Source organism: Leucoraja erinacea, unplaced genomic scaffold, assembly GCF_028641065.1.
Source record: "Leucoraja erinacea ecotype New England unplaced genomic scaffold, Leri_hhj_1 Leri_649S, whole genome shotgun sequence".
Classification (NCBI taxonomy): Eukaryota; Metazoa; Chordata; class Chondrichthyes; order Rajiformes; family Rajidae; genus Leucoraja; species Leucoraja erinaceus.
This window is the reverse complement of record NW_026576563.1, coordinates 37,391-60,959: the sequence shown is the minus strand read 5'-3', so window position 1 is coordinate 60,959 and position 23,569 is coordinate 37,391. Positions and strand designations below refer to the sequence as shown.

Sequence of the window (23,569 nt, the reverse complement as noted above, 5' to 3'; positions counted from 1 at the left end):
GCTCAGTCACCCTCCACAATTATTTACAGCACAAAAATATAATGTTGACAGTTTTTAACAGGTAAGAAAGTACGCGTTCTTACCTGTTAAAAACCAGCCGAAATGGTCAATTTTTGCGCTGTAAATAATTGTGGACATTGGGGTAACCATGAGAGACATTTATCCAACTTCAGAATTCCAAAAGTGAGGAGAAATGATGGTAGAGAGAAGCTGAAGGGACAACAACAGCTAAAGTGGTTGGCGAACATTGGCCGTGCAGATATCAAGAATGAAAATATTGGGAATTATTGCATTTTCTCACTGCATTTCATCAACAGTAAGGCATTATTTGTATTTTTTCTTGATTCCTTTGGTATCTACAAAGTTTCAGAAGTGATAAATCTGGCTGTAAAATTTCAAAATCGCCCATGGTTCTCAAGTGAGCTTTTACATGCAAAAAGAACCCGCTTCTGAAGCTAAATTTATCATAATAAAAATTGCAAACCATACGTAGGTTTTGAATTACATTTTACTCAGATGCAAGCCAAAGAATGGCATAATTGTTAGCTGTTAATTGGACATAATCAACCTCAGCAAATTGACAATATCTTTGAAAGGGAGTGGGTGTTTCTGCCAGGACATTTTATTATTTGCCAAAATATACATCTCAATAGCATAATGATAGAAAATTGCTTTTCCACACACCACTCGTAAGTCTGGAGATTTTTTAAATGATAAATTTAGCTTCAGAAGCGTTTTCTTTTTGCATGTAAAAACGCACTTGAGAACCATGGGCGATTTTAAAATTTTACAGCCAGATTTATGACCTGAACCTTTTTAGATAAGAAAGGAATCAGAAAAAGCACAAATAATGCCTTAAGGGCCTGTCCCACGGGCATGCGACCTGCATGCGGCAAGCGTGACCTAAAAGGCCGGTCCCACCAGCATGCGCCTGCATGCGGCAAGCGCGACCTAACGTGGTCGCTTGAGCCGTACGGCCTCGCGGGGCTGGTCCCACTTTGATCGCCGGAGCCGTATGGAGTTGTGCGGAGCAGGTCCCAACATCGCTGGTGGGACCGGCCCTTTAGGTCGCGCTTGCCGCATGCAGGTCACATGCCGTGGGACAGGCCCTTTACTGTTGATGAAATGCAGTGAGCAAACGCGATAATTCCCAATATTTTCAAGCTTGATATCTGCACGGCCAATGTTCGCCAACCACTTTAGCTGTTGTTGTCCCTTCAGCTGTCCCTTCTCTCTACCATAATTTCTCCTCACTTTTGGAATTCTATAGGATAAATGTCTCTCACGGTTACCCCGATTTCCACAATTATTTACCACGCAAAAGTTGACCATTTCGGTGTTTTTTAACAGGTAAGAAAGTATGCGTTTCGTCTATTAACATTGTATGCCGTAGGCTGTCATGTCCTCCACATAGCTCCTCCAAGCATCACGCCCTCTTACCCGATGATCTTACATGCAACCCCCTTATTCTTTAAGCCCTTAGGTTTATTTCCGAGTTGCGTGTCTTGGTAGCAATGCACTAATGCCGTCGCATGGGGCCATTTCTGCAAGCCAGTCAGCTGTTCTCCTGGATGCTCCCTCGTGGTCTCCACATCAGAGCTCCCCCCCCCCCGTGGTCTCCACCTTGGAGCTGTCATCTGGACTCCTTGTCGGAGCTCCCTCGTGGTCTCATCCTTGAACAAGTAACCATTGCCCCATGCTCCGGCTCACTTCTGTTTCCGACTTAGTAACATCTGAGAAGGGTCTACGTACCCGTCCCCAGGGCGACGTAACAAATATATGATTCTCTCATTTAAAGTAATCCTTGCATTCCTCTCTCCATCCCTCCACCCCCCCCCCCCCCCCCCCCCCCGTGGTCTCCCCCTATGCTCATGGGACCCCGGGCAACTGCCTAGCGTGCCGAGGCGTTAAGATGGCCCTGCCCGAAACTTCACCTATTACTATTCTCTAGAGATGCTGCCGGACCCACTGAGTTACTCCAGCATTTTGTGTCTATCTTTGGTGTTCAGTATTGCCTAGCAATTGCTTGCTGCGCTGTTAATACTAATAATTGTATTTTATAGCTCTACAATGCATTTCCCATTCTGGGATTTCTTCCTGGTTCACACAAGAAACTGTTGCAAAATACACGATTAATTATTGGATTCATCAAAAACATTGTGAATGAAAATGACCAGAAACTAGATGTAAATGACCCAAGGAGCTTTATTGATGCCTTCTTGTTAAAACAGCACCAGGTATGGACTGCATGCCTCCCCTTTAGAAGTAGAATTTGTATAAGACCTCAGCTTCGAATAAACTGGGACTAATCAACTATGTGTAACTCTGATGCTATTACGGTCAAACACGCACTGCAACAACTGGCTTAGTCGAACATAAAACATATCGGCAGTGGATGTAGCTCAAGTGCATGCTTTGCATGGATGAGGCCACAGGTTCAATCCCTGGCATCTCCACCCTTTAGGGTGGCACAATGGCACAGTTGGTAGAGCCACTGTCTCACAACGCCAGAGAACCTGGTTTTCTGACCTTCAGTGCTGTCTGTGTGGACCTTGCATGTTCTCCAACTGCCCGAGCGGATTTCCTCCGGGTGCTCCGGTTTCCTCCCACATCTTAAAGATGCCTGGCTTTATAAGTTAATTGGCCTCTGTAAAATTGCCTCTCCAGTGTAGCGAGTGGATGGGAAATTGAGATAAAACGAGTAGGGGAATCGAGAACCAGAGGACACAGGTTTATGGTGAGTGGGGAAAGATTTAATTGGAACCAGAGAGGAAACTTTTTTACACAAAGGGTGATGGGAAGGAGCTGCCTGAGGAGGTAGTTGAAACAGGTACTTTCCCAACTTTTAAGAAACATTTTGACAGGTACATGGATAGGAAAGGTTTAGAGGGGTATGGGCGAAACCCAGGCAGGTGGATCTAGTGTAGATGGGACATGTTGTTCAGTGAGACCAAGTTGGATTGAGGGGCCAGTTTCCATGCTGTATGACTTTACGACTCTATGACTAGTGTAAGGGCAGTTTTAAGAAGATGTGCGGACAAGTTTTTTACACAGGGAGCGGTGGGGACTTGAGAGGGATTCAAGTTACTTTACGATAGGCACATGGATATGGAAGGAATGGAGGGATGTGCATCACATGCAGGCAGAGGAAATTAGTTTAACTTGGCATCATGTTCGGCACGGTACCCGGCCGTGGCGCTGACAGACAAGAGGCTGAAGCAAAGAAGTTGAAGCCAAAGAACGGAATGGAAACGAGGCTGAAACGCCAATAAACCGAAAGTCCAAAGATGAAACGCCTACTAACTGAAAGGATGGGAAGTCTAAATGCAAACTTACTGAAAGGGCTGGACGCCTAAATCCCAAGGAACCGAAAAGCTGCATCGCCTAAAAGCAAACATACCGAATGGCCGCTCTGTCGAAACGCCACCTACCCGAAAGGCGGCGTCGCCTACAGGCCAAAGGACCGACTGCCGCTCAACAGAAAAGTCCAAGAACCCAAGCACCAAGTTGAAAGTGGCCGAAAGTGTGCATCCCTCGGGACAGCCCCCACTCTCCCACGGCCACCCACTGCGGGCTGCGGGTCGGGTGGAGCGGAGGTTTGGGACAATGTTCATGCCTTCACGGTGATGTGATGGACGCGGGGGTCTGGACCAATCGTTGACAGGTCCCGGCCCCCAGCAACGTCAAATCCGTTATTGGACTTTTCTGTTGAGCGGCAGTCATACTCCGCAGGATTAAAAAAACAAACACAAAAAGAAATACGCAGATTGGCTGACGAGATTAAAGAAATTGATAAAAAATATTCAAAGATTCCTAGTTTAGAGCTCTATAAGAATAGTGTTGAACTTCAATTGAGATATGATTTGTTATTAGTATCGCCGATTGAGAACCAGCTACTTAAAACCAAGTCAATTTTATATACGTGGCGAAGAATCTGGTAAATTACTCGCTAATCAATTGAAAGCAGTGTCGGCCAAGCGTCAGATTACTAAAGTGAGTAAACGGGATGGTACAGTAACTGTAGACCATGACGAAATTAATAAATCCTTTCAGGAATTTTATACCTGCCTACAGTATACCAATCAGATTTTCCTACTGATTCCAATATAATGCATGAATTTTTAAAGAAACTGAACTTACCAAATTTACCATATAATGAGTCTCTGTTGTTAGATGAACCCACTACGGAAGAAGAAATACAGAAAGCTATTTTTTCAATGAATACTGGTAAAGCACCCGTTTTAGATGGGTTTACAGTATTTTTCATATTTATTGTCTGTGCTGTATTCTAGGTGAAACAAAATATCGAAACCAATTATGAGTTTTAATAAACCTAACAAATACATTAAATCTATATACATTGGTACATTTATTTGCTTGTAAAATTAAAGATAATCAAATAACATTTAAAAATTATACTTGACACAAAGCATTTTTTAATTGTTAAGCTTTGACAAAGATCGGTTTCTACAATCCAAAATAGTCTGCAATCAGAATTTTGCCTTATCCCAAAGAGTTGTGCGAGAGGGCTTCTGGTGTGTCCTCCTGGTCCTAACACAATTTCTGGGTCTTTGTTCTGTTAATCTATTGCAGGAGTCAGGTAATCCAAACACATATTTCCATGAAAACAACCTGTTATTCACAGCACTCGAACCTGTTTGTTGCTGGGATGGAGACGACTTCAACCACACTTCGTTGGGCCATGCTGCTGATGATGAAGTACCCCTACATACAGGGTGAGGAGCGGTCTGATTGATTACTATGCGTCCCGTGTGTGAATCCCAACTCTAGCCCTGCTGCCCAGTGCTTTAACGATGCCCTTGGTTTCCAGAGAAAGTTCACGAGGAAATCATCAGTATCATTGGGTCAGAACGGTCGCCCAGAGCTGAAGATCGGACGAATTTGCCCTACACCAATGCGGTGATCCATGAAGTCCAGAGGTTTGGCAACATTGTACCAATGAACCTCCTGCATTCAACAACAGCGGACGTAAACTTTAAAGGATATTTCATCCCAAAGGTAGATAAGGGATGTGGGTGGCTCATTGGCTCCTGATATTTGGTATTTACTCCAGGGAGGGAGCAAGTGGGTTGTTGGTGTCTTAGGCTCATAAATTTATTTGTGCAATTTTATATAACATAGCTTCTGGTATATTGTGTGCTTTTGGAAGGGAATTGATGGAGTGGCATTGAGAGGGTGGCCACCGTGCTGCCCTAGTTGGTGGTATGTTATGTGTTATATGATTCAAAGGGCTGGATCATGAGGAGTTATTTTGTGCATCCCAAAATCCTGGGGTGCCGCGCACTACCGCGCATCACTGCATAATCCACCACGCCATACTGCCGTGTCATGTGCCTATCACGCGCGTGTCACGGCGTGCCAACCAATTTTTAGGATGTCGCGTAAATGGCGTGCAAATGACGCCCAAGTGGGACAGGCCTTTTAATGCCCATAATTGGTTTAGTTTAGAGATACAGCATGGAGACAGGACCTTTGGCCCAACGTCCACACCGACCATTGATCACCCGTTCACACAAGTTCTATGTTATCTCACTTTCACATGCACTCCTTACACACTGGGAGTGATTTTACTGAGGCCAATTAACTTTCAAACCTGCATGAATTTGGGATATGGGAAGACACCTGAAGGTCACAGGGAGAATGTGCAAAATCCACACAGGAAGCACCCGAGGTCAGGATTGAACCGGGGTCTCTGACGCTCCACTAGCTGTGCCATTCTAAGGGAAAGAAATTGCTGTTTCTCTCTGGTACGACCAGATCAACATTATAGTCGAAAAAGATACAAACACAGCAGGTCAGGCACCATCTATGGAAACTTGGATAGGTGATGTTTCAGGTCGAAACCCCTCTTCATACTCCTCCTTCAGATCCTTCATCAGACGCTGGGTCTGCAGATGGATCCTGACCTGAAACATCACATATCCATGTTCTCCAGAGGCCGCATGACCCGCTAAGTTTTCAAGGCCATTGGGTATTTTTTTGTAAACCAGTATCTGCAGTTCCTTGTGTTAAAATCCACATAATAAAGGTTGACACCTCACTGCCTCCTTAGGTCATGGGCATGAGCATTACCACCTGACCCTGCTGCAATGCCCACATCCTGGGAACAAATAAATGGAAAAGAAATGTGATTAAATATCCCTACTTTAAGATGAGTGATGGGCAGAGAGACAGAGAGGTTTTGAGAAAGAATTCCAGAGATGAATGTCACTGAGTGTGAAGATGCTGGCAGTGATGGAAATTGGAGATATGTAAAAGGCAGAAGAGTGAAAATGCTGCCAAGATTGTTAATTCCCCTTCAGTGGACGCAATGCTTTTCAAACAGAATAATAACAGCGATTGTAAATTATATTTTCAGGACACTCCCGTGATCCCATTACTGACCTCGGTCCTTTTCGATAAAACTCAGTGGGAAAACCCGAGAGCCTTTAACCCTTCCAACTTTCTGGACGCTGATGGGAAGTTTGTGAAGAGAGATGCTTTTGCTCCTTTCTCCATGGGTAAGATGTTACTCCATTCTTGGACATCTTTGGTTTTATTGTCATTCCTCCCAGGCAGAACAAATACATAACTTCTCACAGCAGCACAACTGAATATTTAAACACAGCACTCTGCAAGCGAAATAATAAAAAAAAAGTTTGATATATATGTATATGGGTATTTTTTTGTAAACCAGTATCTGCAGTTCCTTGTGTTAAAATCCACATAATAAACGTTGACACCTCACTGCGTGTGTGTGTGTGTGATTATATACACACACACACACACACACACACACACACATATATATATATACACACGCACACACATATATATAAATATATATACATATTAGATTAAGTGGGACGCAATATTCCACCTCTCCTCCATTTCCAACATTGCTGGCCAGTTGCGATAGTATGGGTGTTGTGTTCCGAAGGTACTGGTTTCCAACGGGCTAGTATAGACATTGTGGGCCGAATGGATTCTTGGGGTGGCAGCTCAGTCACTCATGCCTGGCAGTACAGTCACTCAGACCTGGCAGGCTGGCAGCTGAGAAACTGCCAGAAATTCTGCCCAAAACAGGTGACAGACTGTGAGAGAGGGGGAGAGGGTGGAATGAATGACACACACAGACACACACACACACACACACACACACACACGCAGACTCATTCTCAAACACACACACACACACAGACTCATTCACACACACACTCATACAGACTCATTCACACACACACACACTCATACACACACTCATTCACACACACTCATTCACTCGCACACACTCACTAAAAGTAATTTCAGAACGTGTTGAATATACAGCGTGTAAAACAAATTTTTAAAGCCTCCTGTAGAGGCTGCTGCTGCTGAATCAAAAATGTGCTTTAAATAACATCCAACAAACACACTCACAATGACAGAGCATTCAGCTCTCTTGAAATATTCAACGGTGCCTGCGCTCGGCGCCATCTTAACGTCACCCTCTCGCTTCTTGCCACAAACCGGAAATGACACGCTCATCGCCAGCATGCCGCTAACCGGAAATGACGTCATCGGCGCCATCTTGCAACTAAGCGAAAATCACAGAATGAGCGCCAATTTTGAAATTAAACACAATCCTGATCTAATAAAATGTTTATTCACGCTTTATCCATCCGAAAACAGTTGCAAGAAAGCCCTTCAAAAGCCAAGCCAATTGGACAAAAACACTTTGCAAGCCAACAAAACACATTTGCTGAAAGCCCTTTAAAAAGGCAACCTAATTGGGCAAACACTTTGCAAAGAACAAACACATTTGCTGAAAACCACATCCCGGGGACTCACCGTGGAGTTGACGTGCGTTCAGTGTTATTCGCAGCTCAGGGAGCCATGACCCTCTCGCTTCCTCCATCTGGCAGAGACAGAGTGAGCCACGACACTTCCAGGTTTTATAGTCCCCCCTGCCGCCAGTGGAGAGCAGAGAGAATGGCAACATTTTTTAAAACATTAATATCTCTCTGATTTTTCATCGATGGGAAAAATCCTCCAGTCCAGTCCGGCGGAGGGGGGCTTTGAGCGAGGTGACCAAAAATGACGGCCGTACGTGGAGGCATTCTCTCGGAAATCACATCGCAATGAGTCAAAAGCGGTCAAGATCTTACTTTTAGTAATATAGATTATATTAGATTAGATTCAAATTTATTGTCATTGCATATTTACAGTTAAACGAAATGGTTTAACCTTGTAGTCATAATATGGAATAAAATAACAAAACACACACTCTACACAGTTTTTAATATCCACCACAGTGAGTCCACCAGGCACCTCCTCACTATGATGGAAGGCAAAAGTCCCAAATACCTTGTCTCTTCCCTCCTTGCTCTCCCTCTGCACTGAGGCAATCCTGGCCTCCGATGTTGTGACCCCACCGGGTGATGGTAAGCAAGATGGTAAGCTGAATCCGAGCTCCGCGAACGGGCCGGTTCAAACTCCACGGCCAGGGGTGGTCGAAGCTGCCGAAGCTGCAGCCCTCCCATCCAGCGGACGAAGCTGGTGTTGCGGGAGCCCGGGAAAAACAGATCCCCAACCCGTGACCGCCGGAACGCCACCACCGCCCCGAAGTCAGGCCTCTGGAACGCCGCAACAGCCCCGAAGTCAGGCCTCTGGAACGCCGCCACAGCCCCGAAGTCGGCCAGCTTCGCGATGGTAAATAAGTCCTGGCTCCGCCTACGGAGCCTCGAGGCCGGTCCCCGTTGGAGGCCGCCAGCTCCGCCATTAGGCCTCACGGAGATGGAGACAGGGGTTACAACAAAAAAGGTCGCATCCCCCCGTAGGAAGAGACCAAAAACAAGCCCCCCCCCCCCCCACACATACACAGCCCAACAAACCAAAATAAACTGAAACGGGACAAAAAGGAAACAAAAAAAAAGAAAAGACAAAACGGACTGCAGGCGAGCCGCAGCTGCAAGGCAGCGCAGCCACTTCCGTGATATGTGTGTATATGTATGTGTGTGTGTTTTGTATATGTATCCACCTACACATACATGTACCTGTCCAAGTGTCATTTCAATGTTATAATAGTACCCGCTTCAACTACCTCCTCTGGCAGCTTGTTCCATCTACCCTGGAACCACCCTCTGAGTGAAAACGTTGCAAGGGCAGAACGGTCATAGTGGGACTGGGAAGGGGAGTTAAAATGGCTCTTATTGGCCTTGCTTTCCCTTGAGAAAAATATTACTGTTAATTATTTTGGAGTGAAGGTGAACATTTTTTAGAGTAGCACGGTGTCTCCACTTGTAGAGCTGCTGCCTCCCAGCGCCGGAGAGCTGAGTTCAATCTTCACTTCGGTTGCTGTCTGCGTGGAGTTTACACGTTCTCTCTTTGACTGCGTGTGTTTTTTACGGGTCCTCTGGTTTCCTCCCACATCCCAAAGACGTGTGGGTTTGTAGATTAATTGGCCCTCTGAAAAATTGTGTAGAGAGTGGATGTGAAAACATAAAGCTGGTGTGAACGTGCGATTTATGGTCGTCGTGGACTCGGTGGGTCTAAGGGCCTATTTCATGCTGTATATTCAGTGGAATTTAGAAAGATGAGAGGGGATCTAATAGAAATATATAAAATTCTTAAGTATTGGACAGGCTAGATGCAGGAAAGTTGTACCCAATGTTGGGGGTGGCCAGAACCAGGGGTCACAGTTTAAGAATAAGGGGTAGGCCATTTAAGACTAAGATGAGGAAAAACCGCTTCACCCAGAAAGTTGTGAATCTGTGGAATTCTCTGCCACAGAAGGCAGTGGAGGCCAATTCACTTGCTGTTTTCAAGAGAGAGTTAGATTTAGCTCTCAGGGCTAAAGGAATCCAGGGATATGGAGAAAAAGCATGAACTAATTTTAGATGATCAGCCATGATGGTACCATCACCTATTTTTCCACGTTTCTATATTTTGATGGATTAATTAATCAAACTTTGGATCTGTTAGAGCAACGTTGACATGTTTGTGCCTTTGCAGGACGCAGGGCCTGTACTGGAGAAACCCTGGCCAGGGTGGAGCTCTTCCTGTTCTTTACCATTCTGATACAGAAGTTCCGGTTTCAAGTCCCCCCGAATGTGAACAATCTGGAGCTTGTGTCCGGTGTGGGCTTCACATCATCCCCAAAATACCGAAACGTGTGTGCTGTGCGTCGCTGATGTCAACACATCTGTCCCTAGGGGGGCGCTGCACTGGCAGCAGCCTCTGCCTACAGCCTGTCTGTTATTTCTGTCTTTATTATTATTTTTAGTTAGTCCAAAGTGTTGTGTTGGGGGAAACTTTAACTTCTCAATGTGGGGGAGGGGGGCAGGGTAAGGGGGAAACCGTTTCCCAGTCTCTTCCTGGCGGGGACGAGACTATTTCTCCGAGTCGCGTCCTCGCCCCCCACCTCGCGGCCTACCAGCTGGATCGGAGCGGCCTTTCCTGCCGGGAACCGGACCAGGGCTGCTACAGCGGCGGCGCAGCGCTGGAGTCACCGCGGAGCGGGCGATGCCTACCTGGGTCGCCGTTGGAGCTCCGGAGCGTTGGGCCGTTGCTCCAACATCGTGGAGCTCTGGTGCGGAGAGCTTCCAACGCGGGCGGCGCTGAACAACATCGTGGAGTCCTGGAGCACCTTGCAGAGGGTCTCCAGCAGCAGTCTCCACCCGGCGCGGCCTGCGGACTTTGGGAGCCGCAGACACCGGTAGGAGGGGGCCGACTCTGTGTCCACGCCGCTGAGGACGTCCCGCAGCCCCGACGTCGGACTTTCAACACCCCGGCATGCGGTCCTGAACATCGGGTCGCCCGTAGCAGCAACTGCGGAGGGCTTGGGGAGGCCCCGACCACGGGGAATAGTGGAGGAAGAAGACTGACTTTGGTGCCTTCCCACACAGTGGGGAACTTTGATTCTGCTGTGTGGGGATGTTTTATGTCAAACCCTATAGTGTGTTGTGTCCTGTTGATTTTATTGTATGGCTGTATGGAAATTAATTTCACTGTGCCATCAGGCACACGTGACAATTAAATCTATCTTGAATCTTGAATCCTTTGACAGAATAAAAATATTTGGCAAAGGAAATCTGTGAGAAAACATCTTTATGTGGCAATTGTTTTTCTTTGGAATGTGGTACCGTATATCCATCTGCCTTCAAATGCATCTTACAGTGCCCTCCATAATCTTTCGGACAAAGACCCATCATTTATTTATTTGCCTCTGTACTCCACAATTTGAGATTTGTAATAGAAAAAAAATTACATGTGGTTAAAGTGCACATTGTCAGATTTTAATAAAGGCCATTTTTATACATTTTGGTTTCACCATGTAGAAATTACATCAGTGTTTTTACATAGTTTCCCCATTTCAGGGTAACATAATGTTTGGGATGCGGCCATGTCATGTCAGTATTTTGCATGCAATGACTGCTTGAAGTCTGCAACTCATGGACATCACCAGTTGCTGGGTATCTTCTCTGGTGATTCTCTGCCACCTGTATTACAGCCACCTTTAGCTTATGCTTACTTTGGAGGCATGTCCTCCTCAGTTTTCTCATCAGCATATAAAAGGCATGCTCAATTGGGTTCAGATAGGGTGATTGACTTGGCCACTCAAGAATTTACCATTTTTTAGCTTTGAAAGACTCCTTTGTTGCTTTAGCAGTATGTTTAGGATCATTGGCTTGCTGGAGAATGAACTGCCGGCCATGAAGTTTTGAGGTATTTATTTGAACTTGAGCAGTGTCTGCATGTGACTGTACACTTCAGGATTCATTATGCTACTACCACCAGTACCTTCAGCATCCAAACATGCCCAGGCCATAACACCCCCACAAAGTGTTTCACAGATGAGGTGGTATGCTTTGGATCTTGGGCAATTCCTTCTGTCCTCTATACTTTGATCTTGCCATCACTCCGATATGTTAATCTTTGTCTCATCCGTCCACAAGACCTTTTTCCAGAACTCTATTTGTTCTTTTAAGTACTTCTTGGCAAACTAACCTGGCTAACCAGTGGTTTGCATCTTGCAGTGTAGCCTCTGTATTTCTGTTCATTAAGTCTTCTGTGGACAGTAGTCATTGACAAATCCGCACCTGGCTCCTGAAGAGTGTTTCTGATTTGTCGTACAGTTGTTTGAGGATTTTTCTTTATTATAGAGATAATTTTTCTGTCATCAGCTGTGGAGGTCTTCCTTGGCCTGCCAGTCCCTGTGTGATTAGTAAGCTCACCAGTGTTCTCTTTCTTCTTAATGATGTTCCAAACAGTCGATTTTGGTAAGCTAACGGTTTGGCTGATGTCTCTAACAGTTTTATTCTTGTTTCTCAGTCTGATAATCGCTTCTTTCACTTTCATTGTCACACCTTTGGTCCTCATGTTGATAAACAGCAATAAAAGTTTCCAAAGCTGATGGAAAGACTAGGTGCTGAGAGCTCTCTTATACCTGCATTAAGGACGCATTTAAACGCACATGATCAATTACAAACACCTGTGAAGCCATGTGTCCCAATGATTATGATGCCATGAAATGGGGGACTATGTATAAACACTGTTATCATTTCTATATGGTGAAACCAAAATGTATAAAAATACCCCATTAATAAAATCTGACTATGTACACTTTAATCACGTGATTTTTTTCTATTACAAATCTCAAATTGCGGTGTACAGAGGCAAATAAATAAATGATGGGTGTTTGTCCCAAACATTATGGAGGGCACTGTAAATACCACAATTGTATCTGTCTAAGTTCATAAGTTATAGGAACAGAATTAGGTCATTCGGCCCATCAATTCTACTCTGCCATCAATCATGGCTGATGGTACCTCTACACTGTTAACTTCCTTAAGTTTCCGGGCATCATATCATCATGATAAATACAGGTGAAAAATGTTAATTTAATACATCAATTATAAACAGGTCAATATAATACCTGAATATAAAAGGGAGAGGTGGTAGAGAGGGCTCTTCCCACCACATTGAGGCACTGTGTAGCGGGATTCTCTGGTAAACTTTAAAATAATTGATAATTGTGGACTGGGTGGCTAAGGTGATCATGGGATAAATTGTGCAGGAATTGAAGGAATTAAAAGAAACATGTATTTGATATAGAGACAAGGAACTGCAGATGCAGGTTTACAAAATAACTCTAAAGGGTCCGAATAACATAGGCCATTTAACCTACAAACCCGCACGTCTGTGGGAGTTAACCGGAGCAGGAGGAAGGAACCCCCAGGGAGAACTTGCAAACTCCACACAAACAGCACCCGGGGTCATGATTGCACCTGGGTCTCTGGCGCTGCGAGGCAGCAGCTCTCCCCACCGCGCTACTGTGGCCGCTGGATGGATGATCAGGGAGACAAACAATTCTGGAGTTAACGATGTCAGTAGAAAACTGTTCAGATCTGATCAAGTGGACCTCCTGTAGAAACGAAGAACTGCAGATGCTGATTTATATCAGCTGCCCCAATGTGGCCGCCCAATATATTGAAAAGAGATGACTCACGTTAGCCTGGGCGTTTCTCGCGGGATGTTCAGCGAGTCAACTCTGGAGTTAACTATATCAGCAGAAGACAGTGGATCAGGGTCTTGGAGAAGAAAAACTGAAGAACTGCAGATGCTGGTTTATATCAAAGAGAAACACAAAGAGCTGAATAACTCAGCGGGCCAGGCAGCATCTCCGAAGAAAGCAGCCTGAATAAGGGTGCCGACCCGAAATGGCACCTATTCTTTTACTACAGAGACACTGCCTGGCCCGCTCAGTTACTCCAGCACTTTGTGCCCGTGTGAAGTGGACATCCTACTGGATTAATCTCGAGCGGGTAACATCTGATTACAAGCGGTGAATGATGGAAGTTGTGAAACTGAACTCAGGAGTGCTGAGATTTCTGGGGCGATGAATCTAAGCGGCAGCAACATAGAGACAGCGATGCTTCTCTCAAGCGCTGGGTGCAAGTGGGGAACAGAACGGGCCCCCATTGCTGCCTCCTCCCGCTCCCTCTTACCTCCATGAGACTCTCGTGGGGCTTCTTCAGATCCATCAGGTGCAGGTGACCGATGATGGGCAGACAAGGGGGTCCCGGGGGCAGGTTGATCGCTCCATGGCACTTAGAGCCGCGGCGAAAGTAAAGGAGGAGCAAGAGGGAGAGGGCGCCGAGGATCAGTAAAGTGGCTGCGTCCAGCGGGAAGGCGCTGCCGAACATCATCTCTGGGCTCCCCTTTACTTCTCGCTCCTGTCAGCGCCCCAGAGCAGGGTCCCCGGGCCGCAGTGTCTCTCACCTTCAGCCCCACTCGCCTCTGTTTAAACCCTCCTCCTGAAACCTGGAAGTTAAAGGTGTCAGCGGGGGCGGCGGCGACGAGTGAGGAGCCACCTCTTGGCTGCGGATTCAGTAACATGGCGTCAGGGCAACTAACGTTGGTGGCAAGTGGGAGGGAGCCGCACTCAGCTGTCCCCGGACACTTACTCAGTGTGACCGTGAAACCAAAGCACTCAACCCCGGCAACGTTCAACGGGCGACGCGGTGTCTGTGGCAGAGTCAGAGTTTCAGCTTGAAGACTCGCCGTCAGCAATGGATTTCACAGATTTTAAGTAAACGGGGCCTTCATCTGTAGCTGAACGTTGTGGGATGATTCTAATGATGAAAACGGGATGGTGATTGAGGATTTAATGGAGAATAAAAACCTTGTGTGTCTTAATGATGGAAGTGGGACGAGAATCAACATCAGAACAGGGTCAGAATCAGCCATAGACCTCACACTAGTGTCAGACTCATTGGCGGGTGTTTGTTCATGGGAAGTAATTCGAAGAACAACGGTAGGAAGTGACCACTACCCGATAGAAATAGTAGTAGGAGTGAGTTTAGAGGAGTATAATACAGAGAGAATGGTATTTTAGTGGTGCTGATTGGGAGAAGTTTAAGATTATTAGTGATCAAGAAATTGAGAAAATTGATATTTATGAAGATGTGGATAATTTAAATATTTCTGTTTGTGAAGCCATTTTAGAGGCAGCAACGTAGTCCATTAAGAAGAAAGGAGGTAAGCACAACAAGAAGAGTGTACCATAGTGGACTAAGGAGTGTGACAAAGCAATTAAGTGTCGAAATAAAGCTTTTAAAATTTTGAAAATAAAACACAATTTTCAGAATCTTATTGAATACAAAAGGTTGCAAGCAAGTGTAAGAAGAGTAATAAAAAATGCAAAGAGGGAATTTTGGAGGACATTTTGTAACTCAGTGGGAAGGGAGACAAAAGTAGGTCAAGTTTGGGGAATGATGAGGAGAATGAAAGGAATTAAAAGAGAATACAAATATCCAATCCTAACTGACGGTGAAATTACAGCAGTGAAAGATGAAGAGAAAGCAGAGATGTTGGAAAAATCTTTTGCTAAAATTCACAGTTCAGCCAATGTTAGTGAAGAAGGAAGAAAAGGAAAAGAAAATACTATAGCAGAGAATATACAGTTAATACGACATGAGGAAGACACTAACGATGTTCTTAACAAACCATTCACAAAGACAGAATTCAACCGAGTTCTTAGAAAAACCAAGATATCAGCACCAGGTAAAGATCAGATTTGTTACACCATGTTAAACCATCTCAGTGAAACATCCAAGGATTTTTTATTAGAATTTTATAATAAAGTGTGGGAGGGTGGGAAATTACCGCAAAGCTGGAAAGAGGCAGTAGTAATCCCAATAGGAAAGCCAGGTAAAGATCTGACAAACCCAGGGAATTATAGGCCTATTGCGTTAACATCCAACATATGTAAAGTAATGGAAAAAATGGTAAATGAAAGGTTAACATATTATGTAGAAAATAAAGGATATTTATCCAATTACCGGGGTGGAAGATTGCAACCTTCACGTGGTCCGCCCTGTTTTGACTAATGCAATCAACTCGACGTGCACAAACGGAAGATCAAATAGAACAAGTTGTCCAACAACTTTAGGCTGTGCGCGCCACACGAAAGAAGACGAAGATCCAATTACCAGAGTGGTTTTAGGAAGGGGAGAAACACCATGGATCCAGCTATATGTTTAGAACATGAAATTAGGAGAGCACAAATTAACAGAGAAAGTGTAGTAGCTGTATTTTTTGATATTGAGAAAGCATATGATATGATGTGGGGAGAAGGGTTATTAGTGAAACTAGGTAAGTTGGGGATTAAAGGTCGTATATTTAAATGGATTAAGGATTTTTTATTTGGGAGGTCAATACAAGTACGAGTTGGAAATCAATACTCAGGAACATTAGAAATTGAAAATTGAACACCTCAAGGGAGCATAATAAGTCCTTTACTATTTTTTAGTAATGATAAATGTTGTATATGAAGAAATTGTAAATGAAATGGGAGTTTCACTGTTTGCGGATGATGGGGCAATCTGGAAAAGGGGGAGAAATGTGAAGTTTATTGTGCAGAAACTACAGAGGGCTATAATAAAGGTACAAGTGTGGTCATATAAATGGAGATTCAAATTTTCTGTGGAAAAGACAAAGATAATGTTTTTTACTAGGAAGAAAATTGGTAGTGAGGTTAAACTAAAATTATATAACCATGAATTGGAGAGAGTAAAATACTATACATTTTTAGGTTTATGGTTTGATGAGAGGATTGCATGGATGGTTCATATTCAGAAAGTAGTGGACAAATGTAAGAAGATACTTAATGTAATGAGATGTTTAGTTGGATGTGCTTGGGGAGCAGATAGAACAGCTTTGAAGGCTATATACACTGGGTTAATTAGATCTGTGTTAGATTATGGTTGTGTGGTGTATGGGTCCGCATCAAGTACTTCTCTTAAGAAAATAGACAACATTCAATATCAGGCATTGAGAATATGTACAGGTGCAATAAAAACAACTCCAACAGCAGCATTACAGGTTGAAATGGGGGAGATGCCTCTAGAGATGAGAAGGATACAGCTTTCATTGAAATACTGGATTAACCTACAGGGCCACAGTCAAGAACACCCAGCACAAGTTACTGTCAAACCATGCTGGGAAAAGGAGAGAAGGGAAACAAAAAGTTTTGGATGGACAGTGACCCAGAGAGCATTACAAATCAGCATAGCACAATTAAATGTGGTTCCAACGGTTCCATTACCTTCAATTCCACCTTGGATACTTCCAGATGCAGCAGTAGACTTTACAATATTAGAACAGAAAAACAAGGATAAACAATGTATGTATAATTCATTCATCATACAGGAATACATTGACAGATACTACAGTTTTGTCCAAATTTATACAGATGCATCAAAAGATTCAGTAGATAAAGTAGGAGTAGCATTTATTGTACCAGAATTTCACATCAAAGTAGGGAAGAGGATCAATAATGAGCTCAGTATACACAGGTGAAATGATTGCAATATTGGTAGCGATACAGTGGGTCGAGGATACTAGGCCTTTAAGGACAGTTATTTGTTCAGATTCAAGTTTAGCAATAAAGAGTTTACAGCACAGCCATTCAGATAGTAGACCAGACATTTTGATTGAAATACAACAAATACTATTCAGAATTCAAATGATGGGGCTGACAGTCATATTTTTATGGGTACCAGCACACATTGGCATTAGAGGAAACGAAATGGCAGATAAGGTAGCAAAAGAGTTAACAAAAAGAAGTAAGATTGATTTAAGTATTAACATAGGTAAAACTGAAATCAAAGACATTATTAAGCAAAGACTGAAGGAAAGAGGCAAAAGCAATGGGAGGAAGAGCGGAAAGGACGGTGGTTCTACAGAGTCCAGAGGAAAGTGGGAGAAATGAGATGTGCAGGAAAAAACAGAAAAGAGGAGACAGTAATTTCAAGAATCAGATTTGGACACACTGGTCTGAACAGTACACTTTTTATAATAGGCAAGCATAATACAGGCAGATTTGAATACTGTGGGCAAGAAGAGACAATAGAGCATGTCATTGTACATTGTGAGAGGTATGAGGAAGAAAGAAGACAAATGAGTGAACGATTCAGAAAAGAAAAAGTACAATTTGAATTAATAGATATTTTACAAAAGAATTAATATGTGCTATCAAATCCTATTGCTTTTTCTCAGGGTAACCAATTTGTTCAGAAAGATATAGGTTATTAGTACATAAGTTATAATGTTATTTGATACGCACTCCATACTAGTTGGTGGCGGTAATGCACTAAAAAGTTGTTTGCCAACCGCCAAAAAACCCCCCAGAAAAAACTACTACATCTGTAGCTGAATTTGTTCCTGCAATGGTCTGGTGGGAATTGGCTACCTTCGTCCTTAGAGCTAAGAACATAGAACAGTACAGAAGGGTCCTCTCCCACAGGGCCGGAATTACGTATAAGCTAGACAAGCTTAAGTTTAGGGCCTCGAGATCTAGGGGGGCATCTGCTGCTGCACCAAGGTGTGGTAAACTTTTGAGATGGTGGCGTTGTTACAAATTCTACCAACTGTGGTGCTGTGCTTGCGACTCAGGAGGCTTTGGTGGTGGTGGTGGGGGGAGGGATTAAAATGCAGGTGAGGTTTATATTGGTTGTGGAGAGGAATTTGCTCCATAGATCCTTGGATCATTGGAAGTGCAGGACAAAGGAAAAGGTATGTAGTTTATTTAACCCTTCCTCGCCGCCGCACCTGGGGGCCTACCCACCTCCGATGCGAACTGGGGCGTATCCACCTCGCATCCGCACCTGGCCGACCCACCTCGCACTGGGCCCAAACAACAATGCCCCCGCACCGGGCCCATCCAACATTGCCGCCGGATCGGACCTACCGAACATCGCCGCCGGACCGGGGCCCTCCGAACATGGCCGCCGGACCTCGCCCTACTCACCTCGTCGCCTCACCGGGCTGGCCGATCCGCACCACCCCACCGACCATCCGCCCACCGGGACCTCCCACGCATCACCCGCCGACCCCGACTCTACTGCCCGCGGATGCCTACCACAGGTAGCCCGCAGCCATCGCCTTACCTGGAGCCTGGACTCAGCACTGGGCCTGAAGCCTCCACTACCACTCCCCTGGGTCTGACTGCACTGGGTCCTGGTGCTAGTCTCCCCAACCCTGGTAACCTCAGTGGCTGGTCCACAGGATCTTCCCCATCCCCCTCAAACTATGTGACCCCTGCTCTTTCCCACCCACACTACAGTCCTCATACCCCCTACCCCCTGACCAGCCACTACCCCCCCATCAGACATCGCCTCTGCCTCAGTTCACTCACCTGCCTTCCTCCGGCCCCAACCCCCATCCCTGCCGTGTGTTCACCATCCCCCCTGACTTCCTTCTCTCCGACACTGAACAGTCTGTCCTCAGCAGAGTCGTTAACTTTGTCCCCCTCCATCCCCACCTCAATGAGTTCCGCGCCCACCACGACTTGGAGCTCTTTTACCGTCGCCTCCGCCTCACAGCATTTTTCCATGGGTAGGAGTCCTCGCCCCCTATTGATGATCCCTTTTCCTGTCTCCAATGAACCCCCTCCTCGTGGACCCCCCCCTCATGGCCATCTCCTGGCTTTAGACCTGTTTATCCAAAACTGCCGGCGGGGTATCAACCACCTCAACTTCTCCACTCCCCTGTCTCACTCCAATCTCTCCCCCCCCTGAACGGACGGCTATCAACTCACTCCGCAACAACCCAGACTGGGTGATCAAACCCGCCGACAAGGGAGGTGCCATGGTAGTCTGGCGCGTCGATCTCTACAAACCTGAGGCCACGCGCCAACTCTCGGACACCTCCTCCTACTTACCCCTGGACCATGACCCCACAGATGAGCACCAGGCCACTATCTCTAGCACCATCACTGACTTCATCCACTCCAGATCCCTACACCCCCCCGAGCCTCCAACCTCATCGTTCCCCAGCCCCGCACGGCCCGATTTTACCTTTTCCCCCAAATCCGCAAAACCGACTGACCTGGTAGACTCATTGTCTCTGCCTTTTCGTGCCCTACCAAACTTATTTCCACATACCTTGACTCCATCCTACCCCCACTGGTTAAATCCCTCCCTACCTATGTTCAAGACACCTCAGACACTCTCCGTCGTCTCCGGGGATTCCATTCTCTAGGCCCCCATCCCCTCATCTTCACCATGGACGTCCAGTCACTCTACACCTCCATCCCCCACCAGGATGGTCTCAAAGCCCTCCGGTTCTTCCTCGACCGGGGAATCAACCTCTATCCATCCGCTGATACTCTCCTCCGCCTGGCGGAGTTGGTCCTTACCCTCAATAAATTCTCGTTTGACTCCTCCCATTTCCTCCAAATACAAGGCGTAGCTATGGGCACACGCATGGGCCCCAGCTATGCCTGCTTCTTTGTCGGTACGTCGAACAATCCTTGTTCGAGGCGTACCAGGGCCCCATCCCCGACCCCTACCTCCGTTACATCAACGATTGCTTTGGTGCTACCTCCTGCACCCACACGCAACTGACTGACTTCATCCGCTTCACCACTAACTTCCATCCGGCACTCAAATACACCTGGACCATTTCCGACTTCCCCACCATTTCTTGACCTCACTATCTCCATCGCAGGTGATAGCCTTCTGACCGACATCCACTATAAGCCCACCGACTGCCATGGCTATCTAGACTACTCTTCATCCCAACCTGCTTCCTGTAAGGACTCCACCCCCTACTCCCAATTCCTCCATCTATGCCGCATCTGCTCCCAGGATGAGGTTATTTCACACCAGGGCATCGGAAATGTCCTTCTTCTTCAAGGAACGGGGATTCCCCTTCCCTACTATAAATGAGGCTCTCACCAGGGTCTATTCCATACCCCATAACACTGCTCTCTCTCCCCATCCCCCCACTCGTAACAAGGGCAGAATCCCCCTAGTCCTCACCTTTCACCCCACTTGCCGTCACATACAACAAATTGTCCTCCGTCATTTTCGCCACCTCCAACATGATCCCACCACTCGCCACATCTTCCCCCCCCCCCCCCCCCCCCCCCCCCGTCTGCTTTCCACAAAGACCGCACCCTCCGCAACTCCCTGGTCAATTCTTCCCTTCCCTCCCGCACCACCCGAAGTCCACAGGGTGAGCAGGGCGGAGATTCATGCTGGTGACCATCGGCAAAGGGCATCATGGAGCTCCGCAAACCACAGCTCCGTGATGTTGAAGCAGCAGACCCAACACTCCAGAGCTTCAAACGGCGATCCAGGTAAGGCATCGCCCACTCGCGGTGAATCCAATATGTATTTTAAAACCAACTGTTTAATGACAACATACAGTAGGATCTAAAAGTGCCACACTGTCACTGTCGGGTAGTCATGGTCCTCTAGTCGTGGGGATGTGGGATTGGGCGGGTGGGGGGCACGCAAGAGAAATAGCTTAGGGCCCTCTCTTCTTCTAAATCCTGCCCTGGTCCCCCCCCCCCCCCCCCCCCCCCCCAACAGGAAGGAGTCGTCCCCCGCAAAATACCAAATGATTCCGGGAAAGCCGAGGCAAGAGGGAGAGAGAGAGGGAGTGAGAGAGCAAGAGGGATCCAAAGGACAGATTCGGATCCCATCTACGCCTCGCTGAGACGCCAGAAGTTTGAAACCTCAAGTTGGAGCCACGTGGACCAAGATACCACATTGAAAACAATCACGTTCACTACTTTGACTGGGAGTTCGCGTTCTGCCACAGTCCCGCCAGCGGTTTACAGCTGTTTGATATCTGCTTCAGGAAGGAGCGGGTGGTCTACGAGTTGAGCATCCAGGAGGTAAATTCTGTTTATGGCGGAGAGACGGCAGGTCTGATGAGGGCCAAGTTCTTAGACAGTCATTATGAAATTGGGAAAAGTTCCAATGAGCTGCTGAACGACGTGGACTGCCCTTACAGCGCCACTTTCCTCCACACACTCCATCTCATGGAGACTGGAAAACAAAGATCCTATATCGGAGCAAGATAGCCCACTCGACGATAAAGCCGTAGTAGGGTTATGGGTAATCTTCATTTCGGTAACAGGCTTCCGTCTCCGCTCTAGTATCTTTGCTCTGGTCATGGCTTCTTCATGTACAAATCACCTTTCTTTTTCTCAGCTGCAGGTGATCATTTTTATATTCCTGCCTAGTCCACCTTTTTAACTTTGAACATACAAAATATTGCCAATTGGAAGGAGCTCCAGAAAACCCTGCACCCACTGAAGCCATCCTCCCGCCACCACCCATAAAATAAAAACCCATTACCCCACCCCCCCCCCCCCCCATCCCCATCACTGGTGAAATCCATTTCTGATGGCGGGGGGCAGATAGAACAGCTTTGAAGGCTATTTACACTGGGTTAATTAGATCTGTGTTAGATTATATGGTTGTGTGGTGTATGGGTCCGCATCAAGTACTTCTCTTAAGAACATAGACAACATTCAATAACAGGCATTGAGAATATGTACAGGTGCAATAAAAACAACTCCAACAGCAGCATTACAGGTTGAAATGGGGGAGACGCCTCTAGAGATGAGAAGGATACAGCTTTCATTGAATTACTGGATTAACCTACAGGGCCACAGTCAAGAACACCCAGTACAAGTTACTGTCAAACCATGCTGGGAAAAGGAGAGAAGGGAAACAAAAAGTTTTGGATGGACAGTGACCCAGAGAGCAATATAAATTAGCATAGCACAATTAAATGTGGTTCCAACGGTTCCATTACCTTCAATTCCACCTTGGATACTTCCAGATGCAGCAGTAGACTTTACAATATTAGAACAGAAAAACAAGATAAACAGCATATGTATAATTCAGTCATCATACAGGAATACATTGACAGATACTACAGTTTTGTCCAAATTTATACAGATGCATCAAAAGATTCAGTAGATAAAGTAGGAGTAGCATTTATAGTACCAGAATTTCACATCAAAGTAGGGAAGAGGATCAATAATGAGGTCTCAGTATACACAGGTGAAATGATTGCAATATTGTTAGCAGTACAGTGGGTCGAGGATACTAGGCCTTTAAGGACAGTTATTTGTTCAGATTCAAGTTTAGCAATAAAGAGTTTACAGCACAGTCATTCAGACAATAGACCAGACATTTTGATAGAAATACAACAAACACTATTCAGAATTCAAATGATGGGGCTTACAGTCATATTTTTATGGGTACCAGCACACATTGGCATTAGAGGAAACGAAATGGCAGATAAGGTAGCAAAAGAGGTAACAAAAAGAAGTAAGATTGATTTAAGTATTAACATAGGTAAAACTGAAATTAAAGACATTATTAAGCAAAGACTGAAGGAAAGATGGCAAAAGCAATGGGAGGAAGAGCGGAAAGGACGGTGGTTCTACAGAGTCCAGAGGAAAAAGTGGGAGAGAAGAGATGTGCAGGAAAGAGCAGAGAAGAGGAGACAGTGATTTCAAGAATTAGATTTGGACACACTGGTCTGAACAGTACACTTTTTGTAATGGGCAAGCATAATACAGGCAGATGTGAATACTGTGGGCAAGAGGAAACGATAGAGCATGTCATTGTACATTGTGAGAGGTATGAGGAGGAGAGAGAACGGATGAGTGAGCAGTTCAGAAAAGAAGGAGTACAATTTGAATTGGTAGATATTTTGCAAGGGAGTTCAAATAAGTACTATCAAATCCTGATGCTTTTTGTTAGGGTAACCAATT

The 23,569-nt window shown here is 45.6% G+C and overlaps 1 protein-coding gene and 1 pseudogene across 1 annotated transcript in view; one reads left to right on the top strand and one right to left on the bottom strand.

Annotated features, from left to right (window-relative positions):
- The window catches only part of LOC129694389 (cytochrome P450 2K1-like), a 29,932-nt pseudogene extending 18,861 nt beyond the window's left edge, over positions 1–11,071 (top strand).
- LOC129694390 (cytochrome P450 2K6-like) overlaps positions 1–14,475 on the bottom strand; it is a 30,999-nt gene extending 16,524 nt beyond the window's left edge. Inside the window, exon 1 of the mRNA XM_055631087.1 lies at positions 13,989–14,475. Coding sequence (XP_055487062.1) covers positions 13,989–14,189 — 201 coding nt within the window. The 5' untranslated portion in view covers positions 14,190–14,475. The remainder of the gene's footprint in view (positions 1–13,988) is intronic.
- Between the last annotated feature and the right edge of the window lie 9,094 nt (positions 14,476–23,569).